Below are 27,666 nucleotides of genomic sequence, written 5' to 3'. Positions count from 1 at the left end.
ACCACAATTCCCATGAAAACTCCAGATAAATGCAAACCATATTTCACAATATGCTGAAAGTATTTTGAAAATTAGGATGAAACAAGATGCATGGGTTGCAATCTAGATATGTTGGTGCATTCACAAGTCTTGATTCATCATACCAGAAGTCCACTAAACACTTCTACACCCTCACCACTGCGATGCAGTGCAATCCTATACATGTCTACTCAAAAGTAAATTCCATACAGTTCAGTTGGGCTTACTCCAAAGTAAGTGGGTATAGGATTGCAGCCTTAATAACTTGCAATTGAAAATTACTCCTGCATTTTCTTCTTCAAGTTTTATATTATAATTCCAAATGGATGGGTAGATAGATACAATGGATTAGATCTAGAAGAGGTTCTCTGCAATGAACTTACGAGATGGCTTTTGGTAAGCCACTCTTTCTCAGCCTCTGTCTCTCATCTGCAGTATGGAAAATTTATTTATTTATTACATTTCTATACCACCCAACAGCCAAAGCTCTATGGGCAGTTCACAAAAATTAAAACCACAAAGTACAGAATAAAAACAGTATAAAATATAAAAGTTTAAAACTACAACCAAAATAAAACCTAGCAGCAATGCAGAGATTTAGAATACAGTAACAGGTTTAAAATAGCAAAGTTAAAAGACTATAATGCTAAAATGCTAAGAAAACAAAAAGTCTTCACCTGGTGCCAGCAAGAGTACAATGTAGGCACCAGGCGAACCTCTCTAGGAAGCTCATCCACAGCTGGGGTGTCACAGCAGAAAACGCCCTCTTCCTGGTAGCTACCTGCCTCACTTCCTTTGGCAGGGGCTCCTGGAGAAGGACCCATGGAGATGATCTTAGGGTCCAGGAAGGTGCATTTGGGAGATGATCCTTCAGATAACCTGGCCTCAAGCTGTTTAGGGCAGGAGTCCCCAACAAGGCATCTGAGGGCCCAGGTGTGCCCCTGAGGCCTTTAATTGCACCCTCGTGGTGATTTCTATGTATACAAGGCATGTCTGCTAACTTCCTGATTGTTCTATAATTTTAAGTTTATGTACCTCAACTTGCTGTTTTGACATGCTCCTTGCTCTCTGATTGGCCAAAGTAATAGGTTAAAACTGGTGTCCTTACTCCCATTCTGTGCCTGCTAGGAGTGGACATGAGTGGTGGGTGGTTGTGTTGGAAAGGAAAGTTAAGTGTTCCCCTTGAATGCAAACCAGCAATACAGGGATGAGATTGAGTGGGCTGGGGGGCACTGAGAGGGGGGCACAAGCAAAGGAAGGGCATTTCCTGCCTGCTTTCTCACCCTCCTATCTTCATTTTTGGGCATGAGGGGGATGGTGCTTGATCTCCAATCTTTTATTTTTGTCTGTTGGGAGGTGCAGTGCTTGTCCTCTGTGTCCCTCTGTTTGTTTGGTGGGGATGGGTGGTGGGTAAAGCAATAGAATTTCCAGCATGTTCACTCATCTGCCTGCGTTGCTTTATCTCCAGGCTTTTGTGTTCAGGATGGTTGTGATGCGGGGGCATTTCCCATTCTCCCCCATGGCCACCTGCCTTGTGTTGGCTATGGCACTCTGGATGTTGTTTGATGCATGTGGGGAGTTAAGGATTTTGCCGTGTGCTTGCTCACTCACCAGCGCTATTTTTTTTCATTGTGTGTGCTAGATTTCTGGGCTCACTGGCTGACCCACCCAGCCCCATTTGTTTGTTTTTTGCAGTGTACAGCAGTGGAAGCCTTTTATGGGGGAGGGGGGAATCCACAGCCTTTCCCTGCTTGCTTGCCCACCCGACTTCTCTCTGACTTGAACACTCCCCCCCATGGTGGCCATTTTGTGAGTGGCCATGCCCCCTCCATGGCAGCCGGTTTGTCATTGGTGCCCATGGCACTTTGTCAGGATTCCAAATGCTCCCACAGGCCAAAAAAGGTTGAGGACCCTGATTTAGGGCTTGGAATGTTAATACCAGTGCTTTGAATCAGGCCCAGACATGGACTGGCAGCCAGTGCAGCTGGAAAAGTACTGGCATGATATGATCACATTGAGCAGTCCCCATTAACAATCTCGTTGTCCTGTTTTGGATCATAAGAATGACTTACCTAACAAGGTTGGTGTTAAGTTTACAACTGGATAATGCATGTGAAGCTCTTGGAACACACTTTTGAGCCTGTGGGGATCTTCTGAATGCAGGCATTTCACCAACAGTGGACTGGGTTGTACCAATTAAATTTCAATTAATCATACTACAATAAGCATATTAAACAGTTTCATTCACAACATTAAACTCATTAATCAAGCAATCCAACTCTAGAGAGTTGCTCTGAACATCCCATGCTCTGCCAGCAGATGCCCAGCAGAGCAATATGAGTGACGGAGGCAATACTTTCCTCCCCATCCTCCTTTCTGTAGATATTCTACTAGATGTACTTTTGAGCACATCTAGTGGAGTTGTGAGGGCATTGATGGAAACTGGGAGGTTTTAGGATCCTGTGGATCCTCATTGCCTCCTCTGTCCTCATCATTTGCATCCTCGCTCAAGGTCGGAACTCCAGCCTTCGGCAAGGAAGCCACTGCATGCTTTCTGCAGTGGCTTGTGGGGGGTTTGGGGGAGCAGTCGGGAAAAATCCCCATTTGGATTTCCCTTCCCAAGGTGCAGCAGTGCCTATGGCCTCGGAGGGGGAACGCCACAATATCATATAGTCCCTGGGATGCTCTCCCCAGGACCATAGGATTGTTCTCTAAAATATTTTATTTATTTAATACATATATACATACCCCATACCTTCAGATACAGATATTTCCAGGGCAGCTAACAAATACAGCATACAACATAAAGCATAATAATAACATGTAAATCTCGCAATGTAAGTAAAAAAAAATTCTAAAAAATAAACCACAAGAAAAAAATCCCAATAAAAATCCAAATTGTGGATCATTTGCAATACCTCTTCCTTCATGATTCTCATTACTTTCTTCAAAAGTTATTCCTTACATTATCTCCATTTGTTTAAATCAATAAATGTATTTTGAACTTTTAAAAAATGGTTTAGGCTACAATCTTATTCATTTTAGACAGAAAAAGTCCTACAACTCTCAGCATGCCCCACCCAGCATGTTGGCTGGGGGACTGAGAGTTGTAGGAGTTATTTCTGTCTAAAATGCGTAGGATTGCACCCTAATCTATCAGTCTTCACCCTAGACTCTGCAAAGCATATATATGATTTCTTAGAAAATAGCAAAGATCTAAAATATTTGCTAGATTATTCAAAACTGTTGGCTGATTAATGTTTTCAATAACAGCAATGTTTCGTATTTAAAAAACATACAGATACTACGTTGTTTGAGGTATTCTCCATTGTAGTGTTACTACCATAATGAGAAGATGAACTGTAAGCTAATATTTTTATAGTACTTTTTAAATTTACATTATTTAAGGGCTGCCCTATAACAACAATTCTCCAGGCAGGTCACAGAATAAAAACAACAAATTAAAGAAATACAATAAGGAGTAATGCAGCATTAAATCACCACCAGATTAAAATCAAAATAAGCATCAGAGAATAAAAATCACAGAGCTTAGCAAAGACAAACTTAAAAGCTACAGCAAAGGTTTAAAACACCTGGGAAAATAAGAAGGTATTTTGCCTGATGCCAGAGGTAGGTGCCAGGCTTTCAAGTACTAGCATTTGAAAAATCATGGCCTTCAGGATCAGATCCAAAATGGTTTCTTGTAGAATGAAGGGAAGAGTCAGAAGAGCTTCAATTAAGATAGGATGTGCTCAACTTTTGATGCATTTTTCCTAGGCTTATTATGAGGTTAAGCTCTAAAAGAAGATAGCATATTTATGGAATACGGCTTGTTAAGACACTGTTAGGGTGTGCCTTGATATCATCTATTCTTCCTGTCACACAAAATTCCACAATTCAAATGCATACAAATATCATAGTATTAATTTGATATTTAGAAAAAATAGGGTAGAACATCCTCTTCCCTTTTGCAAGGAGATCACCAGATGATGGAAAGGGTCGTCCAGCAGTGGAACGACTGTATGTATGTATGTATGTATGTATGTATAATATTTCTTGGCTGCCTTTCAGGGCAGAAGCCCTCCCAAGGTGGCTTACAGCAATGAAATACATAAAAACAGTTAACATATTAAAAGCAATAAAAACATACACACAATAAAAACAACAATAAAAGCCAACAGTAAAACCAGCAACAACGATAAAGGCAGTAACAGCAACAATAGCAGTCATATCAAGAGAAGGCCATGGTAAAATAATACAATCTCAAGGCCTTCTTAAAAGCCTGCAATGACAGAGCATGGCGGATCTTCAATGGCAACTTGTTCCAGTAGTGTGGGGCCACTGCAAAGAAGGCCCTCTCATGTGTGATCACCCATCTGACTGCTCTCACAGGTGGGCAAATGAGAAGGGCCTCTCTTTCTGATATGGGTGAAGGTGGTCCATCAAGTAACTTGGTCCCAAACGACTTAAGGCTTTAAAGGTCAAAACTAGCATTTTGAATTGGGCTCAGAAACACACAGGTGCAGCTGACACAGTGCAGCTGGCACAGTATAGGCATTATGTGATCGAATCACCTCACCCCCACCAGTACTCGGGCAGCCACATTCTGCATGAGCTGCAGTTTCTCAACCATCTTCAAAGGCAGCCCCACATATAGCACATTACAGTAGTCCAGCCTGGAGATCACTAGTGCGTGGGTAACTGAAGAAAGGTCCGTCCTCTCCAGATAGGGCTGCAGCTGGTGTACCAGCCTAAGCTGCCAAAAAGCACTCCTGGAGACTGCAGCCACCTGGGCTTCCCAGTTAGCTCAGGGTCCAGGAGGGCTCCCAGACTGTGCAGTTGGTCTTTTAGAGGGAGTGCAACCCCATCTAAGACCAGTTGTAAACCTCCATCCGAAGTAGTTGATTTCCTATCCCACAGTATACCCCACAGTAATCTTGTCTGGATTAAGTTTCAGCTTGTTCACCCTCATCCATCCCAAAACAGCCTCCAGTCACTGGTTCAAGGATTCCACAGCCTCCCTGGGATGTGCAGATGGAAATGAGAGGTAGAGCTCACCTAGCAGAGGAGGGGGGGAAAGTTAACAGTTTATGAAGCCTCCCCCCATTTAGATGTAGTTTGTAAGATTTCTTGGTTTGTTTGTTTTAAGACATTTTATATGAACCTTAGATTCATAAGATTAGATTTAATTCACAGTGACCAGAAACAAATGCCTCTCTTTATTGAAGCAGCTTCATTTCCTTTGATCCCAAGGGCAGTCAACAAAATAGAATCATATAAAACATTGTCAATACTTTTTGCATTTGTTTCACCAAAGGAAGAGCCTGGCAGTAGATGAGGACAAGTATGTCTCTTAAGAAAGACCACCTTTCACATAATCTTCTCACTGTCATGCCCCCTTTGGAAGACTCCTCTTTGAAGGATGACCAGGAGTTCCCTGAGCCAAGCATGCATGGTGGATCAGGTGGATCCTGAGCCCACAGGAGAGACAGTGTTCGACCCTAACCCTCACAATATAGCCCCTTCTGAGACTCAGAGGCAGATGCTGAGTCCCAGGGACTGCAGGGATCTAAAGATCAAGGCTCAGCCACCCACCTGAAGAGTAGGGACTTCTTAGGGGGAAAGGCATAGTTGTAAGCAAAGCCCTGCTCACAACTTATCCTTTCCTCAGGTGGCATTAATGGCCGGCCAGTGTAAAAGCTGGTCTGAGTACCAGCTCTCTGGCTTGTATTTCCCTGGTCTTCTCTGGCTCTTCCTGTGTTTGACTTTGGATTGTATATTGACCTTGCTTTTGGAGTGGATTCCTGGAACTGTCTCCAAACACCACTGTAAGCAGTACACTGATTCAGACTGACCAGATATATTTCATTATTAAGGCAACTGCTTACTTTTGTCTTCACATGTCACAATGACAGATGTGTTTCTTAATTTGCTTGTGCTCCCCACCCAGATAATGTAGTGTGTAAAAGAGCAGAAGATTTTTTGTTTGAGATAGCTCAAATATGCAAAGCCCCATTGATTGCAGTGAAACTTACTATTGAGTAGGTTCAGGCTATAAAAATGGCTATCCAAAACATTATCTTGCCTAAATCTGGAGAAGAGTGGGGGAATCTATGTGATTTGCCCTGAGTTTCCCCAGTCTCTTCCATGGAGGTCTTGTCTAGGAGCTAGTCCAAGCAGCCAGGGAAGAGGAAGGCAGCAACAGCAGTCGTTCCTACCGCAAGAAGGAGAACACTATGGGGAATTCCCTCATTTCTCTCCCCCCCCCCAACACACACAGAAGGAAGGAAGGAAGGAAGGAAGGAAGGAAGGAAGGATCTTGTGCTACCCCAGAAGGTATGACTGGCTACATAGAGCACCATTCAGCCCAAGGTCTGGAATCATTATTGGTGTGATAGGATGGAATTGTGCTCATTGGGTAGTATCCCATGATGGTGCAATGATTTAATGCTAGTGTAAATCAACGCTTGCTAATGCAAAGAAAAAGGTGTTGATTTACTGCCAAAATTTAGTGCTGTAGCTGAATTTCAGCAGCAAATTGCCACTTTTTCCCTTCATTTTTCCATAAAAAAATGTTGCTGGCTTCTTCCTTCTCTTGATCTTACTGTTGGTAGTATACAACTCTACACAAACTCTAACGTAAATGATGTTGTGCTAGCATAAACTATCTCTATTGCAATGCAGTAACACTTGCTGGCACGATGAGATTCCCTGGAAAACTCGCCATGTCAGCAAGTGCTATTGGCATTGTGCTACAGATAGTTTACACTAGTGCAACGTCACTTACGTCAGTGGTAATGCAGCATTGGATACTGCCCTATATTTGTTAGGTCAACCATGTACGCTGCATCCTATGCATGAATTAACCAATCATCCTGAGAAGGAAGATTCTTTTTTCCATTTAAAACCAATAGCTAATCGCTCAGCTATTAATAACTCATCATTCCATTTTTTTAATAAAACAATGATATTATTGGGCTTAAACGTATTATGTATCCTGTTATCTGTTCAATTTCATTTAAAGCAGAAATCCAGTATGTTCTAAAAATTCAAGAACATTAACTAAAGAAACTCACCTGCCCATCCAATTACTTTTCAAAACCAGCTATATTTCACTGTTTGTCATGTGGACATGCACTGCAAATTTTAATGGAGAAAATAGCACTCTATTTATTGTGCTTTGGTTGGCCACTTGTTTGGAGCTTTTCACCATTTCTCCTTCTGTACAAATGGAAAATCCAGCTTTCCAGTGGCTGCTGGAAGGTAACAGGATAATCACTTAAGCAGTGATCCTCTGATGTCATTGTGGGAGGCCAGTAAAAGCAGATTATCTGTGACCCAGATAAAATAATTAGAAATTACTTGGACACTTACAAATAACTGATCTACTAATCTCATTTCCAAAGTTAAAAAAGGTCTGTCTCTCAACATAACACTACCAGATGTTTTAGTTGAACTGCATCCTTTGAAGAGACTAATCTGAAGCCTAATTTTAAGGATTACCTTTGATTGTTTTTTATTTAAAATTCTAAACGGGATGTATTTTCACTTTTCCATATGTTCTTGCAAATGATTATCAGAATTAAAGGATTTTTCAAAAGAAGTTTTGCTCAGACCTCCTCATATAATTCAATGAAAGAAACAAATATAAATCTGGCATTATGTAGGTGACATGTTTTGCTTTTTGCAGGTTTTACAATGTCATTTGTGTTTCTCCATCTGCTGAAATATTTCTGGATACATTCTCATTGTGTTGTTTAATAGGTGTTTCACAGTATCCTCAACTAAATGTGCATTGACATAAGTAATTTGATTAATGCTACCAGGGTTCTTTGTTAATTAAATGTTCAAGCAGTATATGGTGATATGATAGTACTGTTGAAAATTCAGTGGATGGTAGAGAATTTTGTTTTGTTTACTCTAGAGTTGAAGGAAAAGAGTAACATAATTTATGGGTGTTGGGGGATCTCCCTTATATTGGGTTAGACCCAGATATGTACTTGCTGAAGAAGGCAGGTGGAAGCTGAATTTCCCACCCACTCCTTTCCCCATCAGCTCGCAGAGCAGGGGTTCCCAAGCTTTTTGTACCTGTGGGCATATTTGGGAATTTGAGAAACTGCTGTGGGCACCACCACAAAATGACTCCCACGGTGGATGTGGCTAGTCGTATTATGGCTGCTGTCGGGGCCTGGTTAGTTATAAGTGAGCTAAAGTGGTCATGCTGGGAAAGAGAAATAGTGAGGCTAGAGGCTGGGAGGGAGGAGGAAATAGCAAGGCGAAGGGGTAGAGGGGAGTGAAAGAGCAAGGCTAGAGGCTAGAAAGGGAGAGAGAGAAGACTGCCCTAACATTTTTCAAGGTTTTTCTTAAAACAATTTTTTTTAAGGGGGCAGGGAGAGGAGAGCTTTGTGGGTGCTATTGGAGGTCCGCACCGGTGCTACGGTGCCCATCAGTGCTTCATTGGGGACCTCCGCCCCAGAGTCTTCTGAAAATGCTCCCTGAGGGTCAGGCAATCCTGCTGAGTGGGATGAGCTTCTTCTGGCAGAAAATGGGGCATAAGGTGCATCCACCTGATTTTCTGCAAACTACCCCTTCTGCTACAGCCCACACCACTGAGCACAGTCCACCAACCCTTAGAAAAGCATTTTGGGTGAACTCTGGGGGATGGCAGGGAGAGGAGGGGGCAGGAAAGTCAGTTTCCGCATACCTCCTTCCATGGGCAGATGTCTCAGTCCAACCACACTGTATGTATTATTCCTGTATGTTCTTGCTTGTACTTAACACAAGAAGATGCTATAGACCTACTCCTTTTAAAAAATGTTGCATTGTAGATTTATGCTTTTCTTCTGTGAATAGGTTAGAAACTGATTGTCATGTGGTGTGTGTTTTTTATATAGAAGGAAAATTGGTTAAAAATTGTGGTGTACTTTATCAATTACCTAGACTCGAAATAAAACGCAGTAAATTATCTGGTGAATGTAAATGATAAATGAATGGGAGTTGTGCAAGAACAAGTTACACATAAACATTCCTAGTGTATTACACCTTTTTGTTCTGCACAGTTTCCCTCATTACCCACTTCATTTCAACGTAAGGGGGCAGTTTTGCACACACAAAGTTTGGTATGTCCATTGTATTGAATGGGGCAGCCTTCACACACAGAACCTTATTTAATTGCTCACAGCCATGGATTGTATTGCTTACTTTTAAGGTAGCTGAGAAATTCTGTTCAGGCTACATTCATAATATAAGTTACACTAGTATTATAAGTACTAGTGTCTTCAACTAAATGTGTGGCTTCAGAACTGCAGGCCACATAGTTTGATCCTCTAAAAGCTCTTCTGCTACGCACCTCATTTTCTTTACTCATACTTACATTCGCTGGATATTTTGGTCTGCCCATGTTGGCTTGGATCCAATGGCACGCAACAGGACATCCTCATCCTCTCCTCCCTCTAGAGCCCTTGTGTGCCTTCCAAATCTCTGGAGGGGCCCTAGCCCTCCAGAGCAGATTTGGGGTTGTGCGGAGGGCTGTAGGGGAGGCGGAAAATCTATTGTGCCAGCAGTTTCCCTTCTGCTGGCAGAATGATACTATTTGATCTCAGCCATTCTCTTTGATAGAGTATTGTAATACGAGAGAAAAGATTAATAACAAATACAGAGATTTATTTTAGAATATTAAAAGTGTTATTGTACAATTTATGACTCAAATCAAAATTTCTTAAGGGTGAAGACTAGCAAATGTCACATAAAACAAAGTGACTTTGTAGATCTGTAATTTGAAAAATAGCTCTGTCATAAGTATTGGGTCCCTGCTCTGTAATATACACCAAACATTTTCATATAACATGTGATCACAACCTGCTATAATGTAAAATGCTTTTCATCTCAACAAATAAGTATCTTATTATAATTAAGCAAAATATTTTAATCGTATGTTTAATCAGATAATCTATTAAATACTGTTTTGATTAGTTTAATAATTAGGGCTTTACTTGTTTTTTCAAACGTGCTGGAAATGTAATCAAAAGCAGTATTAATCTTTATAATTAAGTTTTAGCAGAGCAACAGTCAGGATCAGAGTAGGATGTCAGCGTTCTTCTGAAACAATCCTTGTCTGCACCTGCATATATTAAAATACAAATAATTATATCATGTATGGCTTTGTGTGGGAGTTTGATATCAGATTGGTCCTATATCTTTATTCACTGTGGAGTTATAAGGCCCATCCTGTTTTTCACCTTACTAGCTTTTTCAACCTACTCATCTCTGACCCTTCTTCTGAATTACTTTATTAGTAACATATTAAAATACTTTTATACTAATTTTCCAACAAAGCAGTTTACATTAAGTAAAAGGTATACTAACCATGTATTTATCCGATTTATATCCTGCTCCATCTCAGAGGCTCTGAGCAGTTTACACAATGTCTCAGTTTCTCATGGATAGGACTTAGTCTTGTGCATTGTGAAGCCTAGATGATTTTATAAATTAAATTGACTACAAAAATCGTACCTTAGCCTTGAAATGGAATTGAAACGTCTCTTCCAAAGTAGAAAACTGTTATAAACTGGCTAATCATTTCACATGTACCTAATGTATCCTTGGAGTAAAAAGTACACTTAGTTTCAGTTGGTGCATATTTAAGAAAGCTACAATGATTTCAAACATCATGGCAGTTCAGAAAATGTATTTGTATTTATTATTTAAATCTCATACATGGCCTATGTTGTCAGCCCCGTCTAGAGTTCCCCTATCTTATTCAAATGGGAATAATCCCCGCCTTATTCACATGTGAACTACCATATACACATGTGGAGTTCTCAGATGAGTGAGGACTTCCCTGTTGCTTTTAATGTTGGAAACAGCTCTACTCACGAGCTTTCTGTGAAGCTCACTGGCATGGAAACTGACATGGGTCCAAGTTTTAGATGGGAACATGTGTATATGCTTATATACAGAAGCATAGGGTTGGATTCAGATTTAAGCATGTGCAACTGGGCTGGCAGAAGCAGATTTCCCCATCCCTCCTCCCCATGGCAGCCTTTGCAGCCCCTGAAAATGCTACATAGAGGTTTAGGGGACTCTGGGATAATCTGTGGGGGAGGGAGCTGCCCAAATCAGGTGGAGGTACGTTCCGTGATCAGAACCCTTTTGTTCATGGAAAGCAGTTCCTGGATTTAACACATAGTAGCCAGATCACAAGAGGGAATACTTTGTTCTACTCATTTCTAGAACCCATTAATTAAAAACAGCAACACCCAGTACTGACCCTTGAAGAAAACTTCTGTATTGGGTCCTTCTACTCTGGCAATTCATTTATTGCCACTTGCAGCTATTCAACCAACTGTGCATCCCATAAAGTTTCTCCTCGTTCAGTGTTTTTTGATAAGTTTGTGAGCCTTTTCCAAAAGTATTACTGCAGTTATCAGTTGCACACTACCAAATCAATTACAAGGAAAGTCCCTTGATAAAGTTGTAGTATATTTAACTTTTCTGATTTCGCCTCCTAGCTGAGCAGAGCAGAGGAACCTACTCCAGCTGGTCTAGGGGCTATACAAGCAAGCCAGCTTCCAGAGAGCAAGCAATCAGAGTGAGCAAATAGGGAGAGCAAACAGGAGTTTGCCAGGGGACTTGTAGTGGAAGAGGAGACAAAGGCAAAGTGGTGAGTGGGCTGGAGTAAGCCCAGGGGACATCTTTTCCATTCTGAGTTGCCGTGTGCTCACCATGTGCTCCTGAGAGCTCCAATTCAATTGAAGGGGTGTGGCTTGAGTACTCCCAGCAGCTGTGTGGGCAGGAAGTTTCAGTCTGTTTCCCACTTCCAAGCAGAGCAGAGGAAGCTGCTCCAGCTGGTCTAGGGGCTATACAAGCTAGCAAGCTCCCAGAGAGCAAGCGATCAGAGTGTGCAAACAGGGAGAGCAAACAGGAGTTTGGCAGGGGAGGTCAAGGCGGAGGCCCCTAACATTTTTTTTTAATTCTTTTTCTTGTAACACACACATCCATACCAGTGGGACACTGTTGTTAACCTCCAGTGAACAGAGGACAAAGCACAGTCTATCCCAGCACAATCAGAAAGCTAGAAACATAAAGGGAATAGAGAGTATGGAAGGAAAAGACTCTCCAGTGGTGGTGACCTGCAAAGTCTGTGCAATGTTTGTTTTCTTGCCTGAGATCAATATGGCCTACATGTGCAACAAGTGCAAGTTGATCACGCTGCTGAAAGAAAAAGTAAGAGGACTGGAGCGGCGAGTGTCAACCCTCCAGGGAATAAGAGAACAGGAATAGTTCTTGGACAGAATGATGGAACTGCAGCAGCAAAGTGAAGAACAGAAGCTAGAATAGCACCAGCAAGCTGAGGCAGAAGTGGAAAATACTGAGGTGAGGAAAAATGAAGTAGAGGATACTCCTTGGAAAAGGGTGACAGGAGCAGAAGAACTAGAAGCTACTTTGCACCAGTGGAAGCAGTGGAGCTATGGAACCATTTCCAGGTACTTGAGGATGAGACTGGAGGACAGCCTGCAGAGGAAGAATTACAGGGGACCCCGCATGAGAGCGAGCAAGAGGCTGAAGGTCAGTCAAGCAGAGGCAATGAAACCAAGGCCTACAACAAGAAGAGAAGAGTAGTAGTAGTGGGAGACTCCTTGCTGCGTGGGATTGAAACCCAAGTATGTTGCCAAGACCCATGGACTCGCCAGCTATGCTGTCTCCCAGGAGGACAGATTAGAGATGTGACTGAAGGGTTGCCTGCACTCATAAAACCCACTGACAGGTATCCCTTCTCATCCATGTGGGAACAAATGATATCGCCAAGCAGAGCTAAGAAGAAATCACGTCAGACTTTGAAGCCTTGGGAAGAAAACTCAAAAACTTTGGGGACCAGATAGTTTTCTCATCCATCCTTCCAGTAGTTAGAAGAGGGATAGAAAGGGAAAGAAAAATACTCCATCTGAGTGACTGGCTACAAAGGTGGTGCTGACGAGAGAGATTTGGATTCTGGGACCACGGGCTATACTTCCTGGAAGATGGACTGTTGGCAAGGGATGGGTTGCACCTCACAAAGGCTGGGAAGAATGTGTTTGGCAGCAGCATGAAGAACTTCATCAGGAGGGCTTCAAACTGAATCTTACAGGGGAGGGAGACATAAAGGTGGGGATAACACTGGATGAAGGCTCATGCACCACAACGGAGAGAAAAGCTGTAATAGCGCCCAATAATAGTCTTCAGAAACATGTAGGAAGAAAGCCAGACTATAAAGCACATGGTCTTCGATGTCTATATACTAATGCCCAGAGTATGGGAAACATAATACAGGAGGGAAATTATGATTTGATAGGTGTAACTGAAACTTGGTGGGATGACTGCCATGACTGGAATACAGCAATTGAAGGATATAACTTATTCAAAAAGAACAGTAGGAACAGAAAGGGAGGTGGAGTTGCAATATATGTTAAAAATACATATCTCTGCACAGAACTACAGAAGGATGAGCTTGGAAGCCCCATCGAGAGCATCTGGGTTAAAACAAATGGAGCAAAGAATAAAAGGAACATGGTGGTCTGAGTCTACTACCGGCCACGCAGTCAAGGAGAAAACGAGGATGAAACTTCTGAAAAGCAAATAGCCAATGTTTCAAGGAAGCATGATGTAGTAGTAATGGGGGACTTCAATTTCCCCGATATTTGTTGGGAGACAAATTCTGCAAAACATGGCCCCTCCAGGAAATTCCTGACTTGTGAGGCGGATAACTTCCTCCTACAGAAAGTAGAGGAAGGAACTAGAGGACTGGCTATCCTTGACTTGATCCTAACCAACACAGATGACTTAGATAAAGTAGCAGTTACAGGAACTCTGGGGGAAAGCGACCATGTTATATTTGAGTTCTTGTTTCTAAAGGAAGCAAAAGCCAAGTGTAGCCAAAGCCGTACCCTGGATTTTAGGAAAGCTGATTTTAATAAACTCAGAACAATGATAAGTAAGGTCCCATGGCAAGCGACTCTAACGAGAAAAGAAGTCCAAGATGGGTGGGAGTTTTTTAAAAAGGAAATTCTCAAGGCACAATTACAAACAATTCCAACAAGAAGGTGGAAGACAACAGAAGAAGCCAACGTGGCTTCACAAAAAGCATAGAGATGACCCGAAAACAAAAAAGGACACATATAGGAAGCGGAAGGAAGGCCAAGCAACAAAGGAAGAGTACAGGCAGGTAGCACAGAATTGCAGGGATGGCGTCAGGGAGACTAAAGCTGAGATCGAGCTGAGGTTAGCAAGGGATGCTAAAAGCAACAAAAAAGCTTTTTTCAGCTACATGCATAGTAAAAGACAGAAGAAAGAAATGTTGGTTCAACTATTAAATAAGGATGGCAAAATGATAACAGATGACAAAGAAAAGGCAGAAGTGCTCAATTCCTACTTTGGCTCAGTCTTCTCCCGAAACAGGGTCTATGACCCCCCTGGCAAAGGCAAAGTACAGGCTGAAGGGGCAGCATTGCAGCTTGAGATTGATAGGCATATGGTCAAGGAACACCTAATTACTTTGAATGAGTTCACATCTCCAAGGCCAGATGAACTGCATCCTAGAGTAATAAAGGAACTGGCAGAAGAACTCTCAGAACCACTGACTATTATCTTTGAGAAATCATGGAGGACGGGTGAAGTGCCAGATGACTGGAGGAGGGCTAATGTTGTCCCTATCTTCAAAAAGGGGAAAAAGGAGGAACCTGGGAACTACAGACCAGTCAGTCTGACATCAATCCCTGGGAAAATTCTGGAGCAGATTATAAAGTGATCCATCTGTAAGCATCTTGAAAACAGTGCAGTGATTACTTGAAGCCAACATGGATTTGTCAAGAACAAATCCCGCCAGACTAATCGGATCTCATTTTTTGATCAGGTCACCTCCCTTGTGGACTGTGGGAATGCTGTGGACATAATACACCTTGAATTCAGCAAAGCTCTCAACAAGGTGCCCCATGACATCCTGATTAGCAAACTAGCTAAAAGTGAGCTAGATGAAACAACTATTAGGTGGATCCGTAGTTGGCTACAGAGTCAGACTCAAAGAATGCTTATCAATGGGATCTTCTCAAACTGGGGAGAGGTAACGAGCGGAGTATCACAGGGCTCAGTGCTGGGCCCAGTGCTCGTCAATATTTTTATTAATGTCTTGGATGAGGAGGCACAGGGAATGCTTATCAAATTTGCAGATGACACAAAATTGGGCAGGATAGCTAAAACCCTGGAAGACAGATAGGCTGGAGCACTGGGCAGAAAACAACAGAATGAAATTTAATAGGGATAAATGCCAAGTGCTGCACCTAAGAAAAAGATACCAAATGCACAGTTACAAGATGGGGGACACTTGGTTCAACAATACTGCAAGCAAGAAGGATCTTGGAACAAGCTGAATATGAGCCAACAATGTGATGTGGCTGTGAAAAAGGCAGATGCTATTTTGGGCTGCATTAATAGAAGTATAGCTTCCAAATCACGTGAAGTACTAGTTCCCCTCTACTCAGCACTGATTAGGCCTCATCTGGAGTACTGTGTCCAGTTCTTGGCACCACACTTAAAGAAGGATGCAAACAAACTAGAGAGGGTTCAGAGGACGGCAGCAAAGATGATCAGGTGACTGGAAACAAATCCCTATGAGGAGAGACTGAAAGAACTGGGCATGTTTAGTCTTGAGAAGAGAAGACTGAGGGGAGATATGATAGCGCTCTTCAAGTACTTGTCACAGAGAGGAAGGCCAGGATCTCTTCTCAATCATCCCAGGGTGCAGGACACGGAATAACGGGCTCAAGTTATAGGAAGCCAGATTCTGGCTGAACATCAGGAAAAACTTCCTGACTGTTAGAGCAATATGACAATGGAACCAATTACCTAGGGCGGTAGTGGGCTCTCCCACACTGGAGGCATTCAAGATGAAGCTGGACAGCCACTTGTCAGGAATGCTTTGACTTGGATTCCTGCATTGAGCAGGGGGTTGGATTTGATGGTCTTGTAGTCCCCTTCCAACCCTACTATTCCATGATTCCATGATTCTGTGCATGTAAAAACAGGATACATACTCTTATTTCATTACTGCTTCCAGCTGTTTTTATTACTTATTGAAGATGTCTTTTGGCCATATTACCTCAAGCTGTGATTTCCTCAGATATACTGAGCTAAGCAGGGTCATTCTGGGTCAGTATTTAGATATATAGCAACTAGGGAAAGCTTAAACACCACAGGAAATTTTGGTGATTCAGAAAGCGAAACATTTCCTTCTGAGCTGGTATTGAATCAATCAATACTTGTTAAGGGCTGCTCTGCTGGTGGGTATCTGGGATATGAGATATATGTGTAAGATAGGATTTGCTCATCTGTGCCTTCTTAAAGGAACAGTAGAACTAAGCACTTATGCACCAGGCCCTACTGTAGGTCGAAGGATTGTATTATTCTTTCCTACATTTCTAATTTGCTTCTTCCAGTTGCATTAACTTCACTTCCTATCCTACTGATGTATTTATCTGTTGTTGCTTCCACATATTGGATGGTGCACACTAGGAAACCTAATTTTTTTCACAGGGATCCAAACATACTTGGCATGAGCAGAAGGCATTTATGTGCATTAAAGGGCCACTGGTTCCTTGCCCCACTCCTGCTGCATCTCTTGGTGCTACAGTGCATGCTCACTCTGAAAAGTCTCCCAGCAATCAAGAGTAGCTTTATAGGGAGGGGCTGAAGTGCAAAGGGTGGACGAAAAAGCCTCAGTGTGAATCTGGTGTTGCGTGTATGGTTGTTAGGATCCTGGCCGTGGATAAGTCAGATATTCAGTTTTTTAAAATTAGTTACTTGGAAATGTTACCCATCTAATTCCCTTGATTCATTCTCTCTCTCTGTCTATCTAGCTATTGATCTATCTATCATCTATCGATCTATATAAAATTCAAAACATGATTATTACAGGAAAATTTGAGTAGGCCTTACCTGAATTGCAAGCCTGATTAAATACAAATAGTTTTTATCACTGCTAGAAAATAAGGTAAATATTTTGACAAAAGCCTCTGATGCAGAAGTTGTTAAAATACCAGACACAGAGAAAATGCCCTTGGCATCTTTATATGATGTACAGAGTGCACTGTTGACAGAGTATCCTTGGCTGTTCATTTCATTTTCATTTCATTTATTACATTTTTATACCACCCAATAGCCAAAGCTCTCTAGGCAGTTTACAAACATTAAAACCCTAAAAACACAATATGAAAACATAATAAAAACATTTACATACACAAATATAAAACAATTTTACATAATCAACAATAAAGATCCCAGGACCCATTAAAACCCTTATCATGTACTGGCAAATGCCTGGGAGTAAAAAAAGTCTTAACCTGGTGCTGAAAAGATGCCAGGTGGACCTCACTGGGGAGAGCGTTCCATAATCGGGGGTGGAGGGGAGCACACTGAGAAGAGCCTCTCTCTTGTTGCCATCTTCTGAACCTCCCTTGGAGGACCTCACATAATGTTTGAGATGTTGAGGGTGAGTTAGGGTTTTGGGGTGGGTTAGGGCTTTTTAGAGCAGTGTTGTTTTGTTATTTTTTTTTTTGTACAGTTGATTATGTAAATTTGTTATTAGCATTGTACGCTGCTTAGAGTGGCCGGGTGGGTGGCAAATAAATAAATAAATAAAACAATGTTTGTAGTATATGGTAGGTTCTTACTGGAAGAGGCGTTCTATCAGGTGCTGCGGTCCCAATCTGTGTAAGCCCTTGTAGGTCAAAATCAGCACTTTGAATTGGGCTAGAAAACATACAGGCAACCAGAGCAAGAGGGCCAGAATGGGTGTTGTATGTTCAGACCTTATGGTCCCCTCTATCAGTCTGGCCACCACATTTTGCACAAGCTGCAGCTTCCGAACTGTCTTCAAAGGCAGCCCCACGCAAAGTGCAATGAAACATAAGGCGGGAGGTGCTAGAAACATTAACATAGTTACAAGCCTAAAATTAAAACAGATCTAACAGATCCATCTATACTGGTTGCTTACTTTTTTTTCCCCTCAGACACCCACACATGGACATTAAAATATAAGTGACAAAATCTTGGCTTTAGTAACATTCAGAGTGTTTTGGAAATTGAACTTTAAACAGCTCCTGCATTTTCGTTAGGATTATTTCTCAATGATCTTGCACTTTAGAAAGTGCTGTTCCCTTCTACAGCTGTGAGTTTCAAATGAGTGGGACCCCCCACATGAGCAGTATGCCTCTTAATACCACTTGCTGGGGAACCCCAAGTGGGGTGCTGGTGCATTCATGTCTTGTTTGGAGGCTTCCCATTGGGGCATCTGGCTGGCCACTGTGGGGATGGTATGCTGAACAAGATAGGTTCCAGCATGGCTGTTCTTATGGATAATTGGAATTAGAGGGGGGGGGGAGAGAGAGAGATTAAAGTCTGCCATCCATTATTTGTGATGAGTGGGCAGACATGAATGGGCGGCGTTCCATGCGAGGGGGTTGGATTGGTGTTCTGGGAATGAGATTCTATCCTGTTCAAATTATTTGCTTGACTTTCAACTGTGGTCCAAAAAAAAAAGTAAGCTTCACTGTCATGATTCTGCCTCCTGAAATACTTTGGTTGCTGTAAAATCTCTATTTCACATTATAAGGTACATAAGGGCGCAGTCTTATGGCTGCTAGACAGCAGCTAGATGGCCATAGAATTTTTCAGTTTTGGGGAACCGACCTTGGAGCCCACGCTCCAAGGTTGGTTCCCAGAAAACCGCCTCCCTGCCCCCTTCCGCATTGTCCTGGGGTAATTGTCCTGGTCTCCATGCTTGGAAGAGCAATGCAGAATGGGAGGAAAGGGGGGTGTTTCTGGGGGCAGAGACTGTGGATTCATTACAATGCTTCCCATGTGTTGTCCAGCCCTCCCTCCCCCTACTCTGAACCGCTCTGGCTAGACAGCTGAAATCGGCCGTCTAGCCAGTAATGCAAGGTGGCCAGAGTGCAGTGGAGAAGATCCCCTCTGTGGTCCACCCAACCTGCATTGGCTATGCAGTTGCCCCGAGTTCAGAGGAGGCCGCCTATCCCAATAAGATTGCTCCTCCGTTCACTTCCAATTCAAAATAGATTTCAGATCCACCCATTTGCTTGGCAGGAATACTTTTAGGGATGGGTCACAAACTTGCTGCCATGAGTTCAGCTGCCAGCACTATTCAGTATTTAACCTTTAAGCAGCAATGGCTTCTTTTCTCCTGTTCTGTCAGTCTAGCCATGGTGTTCATCTGAGGTTGCTGAGCTGACTTTTTGGATGTCAAATAGGCTTTTGATGGCTCCAATTCAGGTTAAGTAAAGGAAAGGCATTACCACAATGGGGAGGGATAATTGTTCCAGTATTTTAAAATAACAAGCAATGAAATAACAAAATTGGGCAGCATATCACTTTAAATATTAAAATATGTGTTTATTTTATTGTAATTTATTGCAATTTGTGTTTTAAAAATATTTATTACATTTCTATACTGCCCAATATCCAAAGCTCTCTGGGTGGTTCACAACAATTAAATCAATAAAATTCAACATGATAAAATATAATATAAAAGGTTAAAACTACAGTATGCAATAAAAATAACCAAAATAAAACATAGCAGCAGTGAAAAGATTTAAAATACAGTAAAAGATTAAAAACACACACCCAGAAACTGAAAGACTAAAGTACCTGGGAAAATAAGGTCTTTATCTGACACTGAAAAGAGTACGACATAGGGGTCAGGCGAGCCTCTCTGGAAAGCTCATTCCACAGCCAAGGTTCGACAACAGAAAAGGCCCTCTTCTTGGTAGCCCTCAGTTCCGTTGGCGGGGGCGCCCAGGGAAGGACCGCTGAAGACAATCTTTGAGTGAGGGCAGGTATATATAGAAGGAGATGATCCTTCAGGAGATAATCCTTTTTTTAAAAAAATCAGCAATGACCCAAGGTATTTCTTCAATTTTTTAAAAAGGAAAACTTAATTTATTTACAGCAGTAACCCAAGAAGTTTTTTGTAACTGTTTTTTTTTTTTTAGATAAATGCTATTTTTATTTTTTTTATGCTATTTTCATTTATTTACATGGATATCCTATTCTCTCTCTGGGGCTCAGAGAAGACCATGATGATCACAATATAATACTTGCTAGACTGTGTGAAAATTAGTTAGCTTTCTAATTTATTTCTGTACTTCTTGGTACCACTTTACTAAATAAGGGTGTATTCCTATATATGTTTAGAGAGAAAAAAGACCTGCGATTTCCAGCATTCCCCAGCCAGCATTCCCATGGCTGTCTGGGGAATACTGGGAGTTGTAAGACCTTTTTTCTGTCTAAATATGAATAGGATTGTGCCCTAAGTAGTAGATGTTCATTTTGGCCACAGTGCTAGGCAGCCAAATTCACAGGCAAGAGGATAACTGCATCCAACTGCAAGTAGATAACTCCATCTAACCTGGCTGATCATGCAATGCATGTTTAAATGGAAAAGCAATTTGCTCATTTCCACTGGGTAACAGGTTGCAGTAAAACCTTTCATAATGTCCTTTGGAGGATCTATGTCCACTTAGGAGGTAGCAACCCCCATTGAAAGCAATGGGACTTATTTCTGAGTAGACATGTCTAGGATTGTGCTGCTAATGTTATTCACAGACCAAAAACATGCATTTTTACTTGAAAGTAAGCCCCACTATGGTCAGTGGGGCTTAGCTCTAGGAAAGTATGCATAGGATTGCAACCTTAAATGTTACATTAGGTACAAATTATTGGAATACTTGTAAAAATTTAAAGACAATAGCATGTACTTCCCATACGCTGCTTAAATTCAAGAAAAAAACAAATGTAAGAAACAAGAAAAAAACAAGAAAAAAACAAAAACAGTTGACACTAATTACTTTTAGCAACCTAAAGAACCGTGCATAGTATGCTGACAACCTCTCATCTATGTCAACTGAGTTCAACTCTTTTCCATTGAGGTGGTTGAGGCACCTTCAGTTTTGCTGCCACTGGTTACTAGTTCCATTACACATGGAGACATATACGTATATATTTCAGTGACGTATAGGTATTCTCTCACATACTTGCCAAAGATAATCATCTGAAAAACATTAATTACAACTTTGAAACTTGCCTGATATTGTATTTGCAATAAAAATCCATTTATTGTTACAAAAACACAATTAATGGACAATTTTCCATGGAAAAATAAAGCACTGCAAAAATTTCCAGAAAAGGTTCCATTTTGGAAAAGTTTCCAACCCACATCACTGGTCGTATGCATTGTATATATATTTTCTGTCATATATACTTTTAAAGAACACTTATTTTGCATCTTCATCGTGGGAGGGAGTATTTAAGAATTTCTTTTTCTCCATAACAGGACACCACAAGTATAGAAAAACTGGCAAACTGTTGTGAGGAAATGTAAGTATCTCTGTTTGAGCTTGCTAAAGGATTTATGGGGAGTCATGGAGTTAAAAGTTGTATATGTGAGAGACACTGAAAGTGATAATGAAAGCTTTGCATGTCTTATTTTAGAGGGCTCTTTAATGAAAAATAACTTCAGATTACTATATTTTCAAAGCATAGGCAAGGAAGAGTTACAGTTAGCAAACACTTTGTTGACCATGAGGATCATCTTTGCTTTAAGATTGCCTTTGGTTGATACAGATGCCGTTTGTGCTTGTTATAGTTAAGTCTCAGCTGTATGCTGTAGTGAAAGAAAAGCTGTGCTTGTGGTGGCTGGGATGCAATTCATCAGAGTCAAGTAATGGATCCCCAGCCAATCTGTATTGTTCTAGTTGACTGAAGTGCACCATGGGAGTGCTGTCTTTCACTAATAATGCTGTCGTCTGTAGATCGAGACCCCGAAAGCCATGGCAGCAGACCTTCTCAGAAGTTTTTGGCACTCGCTGGAAGATCCTGTGGTTTATTCCTTTCAGGCAAAGGCGACCACTGCGAGTTCCCTACCACTTTGCCAATCACGTCTAAACAGATGGATGGTGGGCACAGATGGGTCCTCCATGCTGGAAGTGCATTGCAGGTTTTGTGATAATAGAACTATGACAGTCCTCAAGTCAATTAAAATCTACCCACCAATCTTAGACGTCACAATGTGCCCCAGGCTTTATTTTAATAATAATGATCTTGATGCCGTTTTGGGATTAATGTACATTTCTCTGTTTGCTTTTAAAGTGTACTTACTTTCAAATTAGCTTTCCAGAGGAATTACTTTAGTATTTGAGCTTACTAACAAACACAATGATTGATCTACAAATGTTACAACATTTTTGTTTTGTTACTGGATAATACAATTATATGTTTTGATAGAAGCTGTGTTATCTACACAGAGCAATAGGTTTGAAAAGTGTCTTGTCTGCCTTGAATTTTTAAATTCTTTTTTACTTGCTGGATGAGACCCCTTTCCTGCTAATCTGGTTTAGAAACCACAATGCTGTCTTTTGTTTATGATGCATGATATTAATTGAGCAACTCGTCTCTAGAAAAAGATGGCATTTTAATAGTGTTTTTAAATGAAGAGCAATAGTGCGTCTTACGTCCTCAGTTTTATACAAATATGTTTTTATTATTCTTGTGTAAAAAGAAAAGCCCAACCCACTATTACTCTAAAAGGGAAAAACGTTGTTATAAAAAATTCCTTCCTCATCTTTGTTAATGCAATAATTGGCCCTGTGTGGTAGATGTGTACTAGAAATGCATACTGGGATATCACAATCTAGCCGTAGTTAAGCACCTTTTAAGTCCCATTGGTTTCATTGGGAGAGTGAAGCACCTGCTCAACTAGTTCCAGAGGGGTGGCCATGTTAGAATGTTGCAGCAAAAATTACAGAGCCTTGTAGAACCTTAAAGACTGACTAATTTATTATGGCATAAACTTCCATGTACCTGGGCTACAATCTTACTTGAGAGTAAGTCTCATTGAACTTACTTCTGAGTAAACATGCATAGGATTGTGCTAAGTGCTTAGTTTTGGCAGGATTGTGCCTATAGTTTTTACTAATCACTATAAGATATTGGTATAAACATATAAAATACTGTGTTGTTGCTACAATTATACTTGTTTTGTATTGTCACTGCTAGAAATATTTAGGATTTAAATTTCAGGTGTTCATAGATTGGATAATATATGTGGGAAATATTTTTCAAACAGTAGTTATATAGTAAATATGGATGTTAGATAAATGTTAGCTACTATGTATAGTATTGTTCTAATTCAGTAAGACCAGTAGGTTGTAAAAGGTGAGATGAAGCAGGCATAGGTAAGATTAGAGCTGATTGAAATGGTGAGTCACAGATCTGTGATGATTTTGATTTATGATTTATGTCAATTACTGGTTAGTAATACAGAATCTTCCAAATTTTAGCAAGATAACCCTGCTTAAAGTCTGCTGTTCAAAAGGCTTATTCACAGGACAAAATCAACATGATGTGACTTGTGACCCAGTTCTGTGTGAGAACAGCAGTTCACAGAATCAATGGATAGTGTCACAGTGCTGGTGCAAGGATGCTGTCTTGTAATCCCAGTTTTACTGCTGGCACAGAAGCAGTTACCTGCATGACTGTGCTGGTGCTTTTTCCTCTGACGTTGCCTTACAGTAGTTCCCCCGAACCCCCAATGTGTTAAACTAGCCAGGAAGTGCAGGACCCCTTCAGCCTCTGCCTTTGCACTGCTTCCTTTGGCCCTTTGTGCCTACAAAACCTGCATGTCCAGCCACATCCAACAGTGAGGCCAATAGTTACAGGGAGCGGGTATCGATAAGTGACACAACGCCAGTTGAGTCTTCTGAACTTGCCATGTGCTAAGCCTTCATTTAGGCCCAATTTAAATGTGATGTTTCCATGGACAAATCACTTATATGTGTGGTGCTCCACATAGTTAGTTTTGCATATAAAAGTTTGCAACATTTGCACACACCCAGTCTGCAGCCCATGTGATGGTGGCATATAAATATTGCATATGGATAAGATGGCACACAGAATAGGCACACATGACAGATGTTAGGTGTTAACTAGTTCATCCTTCTCTCCTGCCATACAAAAACAGAACCAGTTGTTCTAAACTATTATCTGACAGTTGCTTAAGTTGGTTATAAAAGCTTTGAATTGTGGTTATTAGCAAATAGCTTCCATACCGTAAGACCATGCAGTTATAGTGCAAATGAGGCAATGGTTAGTGCTTTGCTAAAACCTGCTACGTACAAAGTTTCCATCCTGTCCTAAACGTCATTTTTCCTGGCAATTCTGATTGCATCATCATCATAATCATCATGACTATGACCTAGCAATTACTTCATGGTTTGCAGTTCCTCTGGCACAATCACTGGTATCTTCATTTTGGGTTCTGTGCTTGGTAAAGCAGTGATAGAATCAGGCTTTTATGAAACCTTAAATAAATAATGTATAGAATTGCTCTGTGTAATTTGATTAAGAAAAGAGATGAGGGTGCTAGTCTTCCAAAAGTCACAAAAGCCTTTACGATTGTTAGACCCAATCAGTAAATATGTTTTCTTTTTAAGGGACACAACTGTTGATTACCTTTTTGCTAAGATTGGTTGTGAACTGGCTCCTGTAACTCCATGTAACACATTTTAATATTAATTACAACAGCTGCTCTGTGGGGTAATACTTATTTCTAATACTTTTTTCAAAAATCAAATTGAGAACAGAGAAAGCACTTGAAGCTAAATACATAATACGGACTGTTACTGCTTTCTCTTTAATTGCCTGTTGCATCCTAGTGCTTAAGGTAGGGTGAGCAAATGTTATGAATGCATGTCTTTTGCAAAGCTTATGTTTAAGATAATTTTGAATACAGCACTAAAACAAGTCCAGTTCTTCTAAAAGTCACCACATCTCTATGAGGTTGAGAGAGATCCATCCTTCTCTTGTTCTCAAAGTGCCCTCTCTTGGTTCACTTGTGTAATGACATTGGCATTCTACTGGTAGAAGTGCCATTCTAACTTCAGAAAACAGGAATCAAGGTATTTTAATGCACATCTTTTCATATAAGAGTATTTATATTTGTGCCAGAAAAAGTGCTTAGATGAGAGTGGTGCAACAAATGTCCTTGCATGAATAGAAAGAAACACTAAGATTCAGACACTGTACTCCTTCTGATATGGCTATTAATATTCTTGTCTGGAAAAGCAAGATGAATCATGCCAGTAGATATGTGTGCCTACAGACACTGAAGTGCTAGGGCCTACATGCATAGGATAAACATTATTAGACTATGATACAGGATAGGCAATGTGGTGGTCACGGGCATCAATATGCGCCCAGACACTCTATGTGTCTGGGATTTCTGGCAGCTGGGATTGCTTCAAAGCAAAGTGAGACCCTGTAGTTGCTGCCATCCTAATTTCCCATCAATGCCTCTGGGCAGGTTACTTGTGCTTTGTGTCTAGCCATGCCCACCTATGGTAGCCATTTTATGGTTGTGCCCAGGACAGCTTCTCAAATGTGCCCATGAGATTACCTACCCATATTCTAATAGGTCAAGCTTTTGTCAGTTCTTGGATGGTTAACTCCTACCAGTTCTAGATATGTTGTTATCTCTTCCTAACAAAACTGCTAAACGCTGTCACTCAAAATTGTAAAATGTCACAAATTTAACAGTACCTGTACTTTTAAATATCCAGTGTCCATCTTGATCCCATATTAAAATGCACTGATTATCTCAGTTTAAAGGGAGTGGGGACAATATTTGCTCTGTTGATATTACCTCTTTTTCATATTGATAGATAGTCCTGTGGGTTCTCCTCATAAGCACTAAACCCCAGATTTAAATCCTAGGAAATTCCTTTCCTGGTGGATCTGAAAGACAGCATTAGGATAATAAATTGAGAGATTAGTTGGAACTAAATATGTTTTAATATGACTAGGACAGATACTTAATTTTCTACCCTATTTTGCATCTGTGCTATTTGTTTATAATCCCTCAATTTTTGGATGTCTGAATTGTGGTAGTTTAAAAGTGCATAATGTTCATAAAATGCTAAGAATTACCTATTGTAAATGAGGCAATTTGGGAGAATGTGTGGTATTTGTCACCTAAAATATTAATACATATTCTAGGCAGAATTATTTAATTAATTAAAAGCCATTTAGCATCTTAATTTATCATTCCATTATGATACCTTTAGGATAATTACCAGCACTGCTGCTTTCATGATGATGAGTTTTGTAATTTTAACTCTTCTAATCCCTAGGTGTGCTTAAACAGTGTTCCCCAACATACTATATAGTTGCCAGTATTCCTCTATGTACATCCAAATCTATATTATGTAAAAATCTTGATCTGAATTCATTGCTGCCCATTAGAAACAATCTGCATGCTAGAAGGGACACACTGCTGCCGCTGCTCTGTGGGCACTGCCAGAATGCCAGTGCTAATCAGTGACTGGAGAAACGTGGGGAGGTTTTATTCAGTTACTGACTGCTGCATTGTGATGATTGGGGATGGGTAGGCTAGCTGGCAACGTCCCCAGTGATCAGAGTAGACATAATGACAATGCTGGGCTTCACTGTTCACTGGGATTTCTAAGGACTGGTGTACCCATTCCCCTCCATCACCTTCATGTAAGTCTCCTACAAACCTCACACAGTAATAGAGGTTAGGCATTGCATCCTCCAACATGGGCCACAGCCCAGCAGTCAGGGCCAGAGGTCTGTAGACCTTTCTGTGCATTCTGGGCAGCCTGTGAGTGAGGAAAGGCATTGGTATAGAGCTCCATGTGTGTATTACAGGAATGCTGTAGCTGCTCCTACCTGGACTCCAGAGTGATTGAGTGAACATGGAGCCTCCAAACCATGCCTTCTGCACACCTTCACAGGGGCTGAACAGTACCATGGTAATCCCATGTTAATATCATCATGTCAGTGTAAACAGTTGGAAACAGGTCCTCCCTTTATATTTTCAGAGATATCAGTGGTAAATGCCCTATAATACACATTGAACCATAATTAAATTTAGAAATGCAAAATTAAGAAGAAATAGTTGACTGGAATTGCAAGACAGCACAGAGTTAACATTCATGCAGAATGACTGGTTTTCTTAAACTTTTTCATCAGTAGAAGAAAAAATCCTCTGATATTTCTTATTAATAATCAGTGCTTGGGACATATTTGCAACTAGAAATAGCATCACAGTCTTGAAAATTTTAATGTTCTGAGCTTACTGATCGGAGCCTTATGCTATAAGAGCCAATGAACTCAGGTACACTCTATATGGCCACATTTCCATACACATTCCACCATTTAATGGCATCTCAGTAGTAAAATTAAGAATTCACAACTTGTCTTTACCAAAGAATTAACAGTTCATTTTTATCAGCTTGGGAGCTTTATATTACAGCATGTACAGCCTTTATAAAACCAGTTTTGTCATATCAATGTAAAATATATTTCCATTCTATACGTTGTAAGCCTGGTTGGATTTCAGAGCATTTTTTTTTAAACTCTTGAGCTAATCCAAGGTTTGGTGTGTAAACTAATCCAAGGTTTGATGCATCAGCTGCTGTAACACTTGTGCCACTGCCACAGATGGATAATGCAATGCTTAGGAAAGGTCAACAGAGCTGGATTAGATCTGCTCTATTTCCCAGAACACCCTCTTATCCTGCAAATGTG

At 40.9% G+C, this 27,666-nt stretch overlaps 1 protein-coding gene across 1 annotated transcript in view; it reads left to right on the top strand.

Annotated features, from left to right (window-relative positions):
- ZDHHC21 (zDHHC palmitoyltransferase 21) overlaps nt 1-27,016 on the top strand; it is a 49,996-nt gene extending 22,980 nt beyond the window's left edge. Inside the window, exons 8-9 of the mRNA XM_084834527.1 lie at nt 21,395-21,438; nt 21,873-27,016. Of these exons, the coding sequence (XP_084690653.1) occupies nt 21,395-21,438; nt 21,873-22,005 (177 nt within the window). The 3' untranslated portion in view covers nt 22,006-27,016. The remainder of the gene's footprint in view (nt 1-21,394; nt 21,439-21,872) is intronic.
- Nucleotides 27,017-27,666: the final 650 nt, after the last annotated feature.

The sequence above is a fragment of the Heloderma suspectum genome, chromosome 2, assembly GCF_057233095.1.
Source record: "Heloderma suspectum isolate Gila_16-S chromosome 2, 16-S_ref, whole genome shotgun sequence".
NCBI classification, from domain to species: domain Eukaryota; kingdom Metazoa; phylum Chordata; class Lepidosauria; order Squamata; family Helodermatidae; genus Heloderma; species Heloderma suspectum.
The sequence above is the reverse complement of the archived record's forward strand: the minus strand, read 5'-3'. Positions and strand labels throughout refer to the sequence as shown.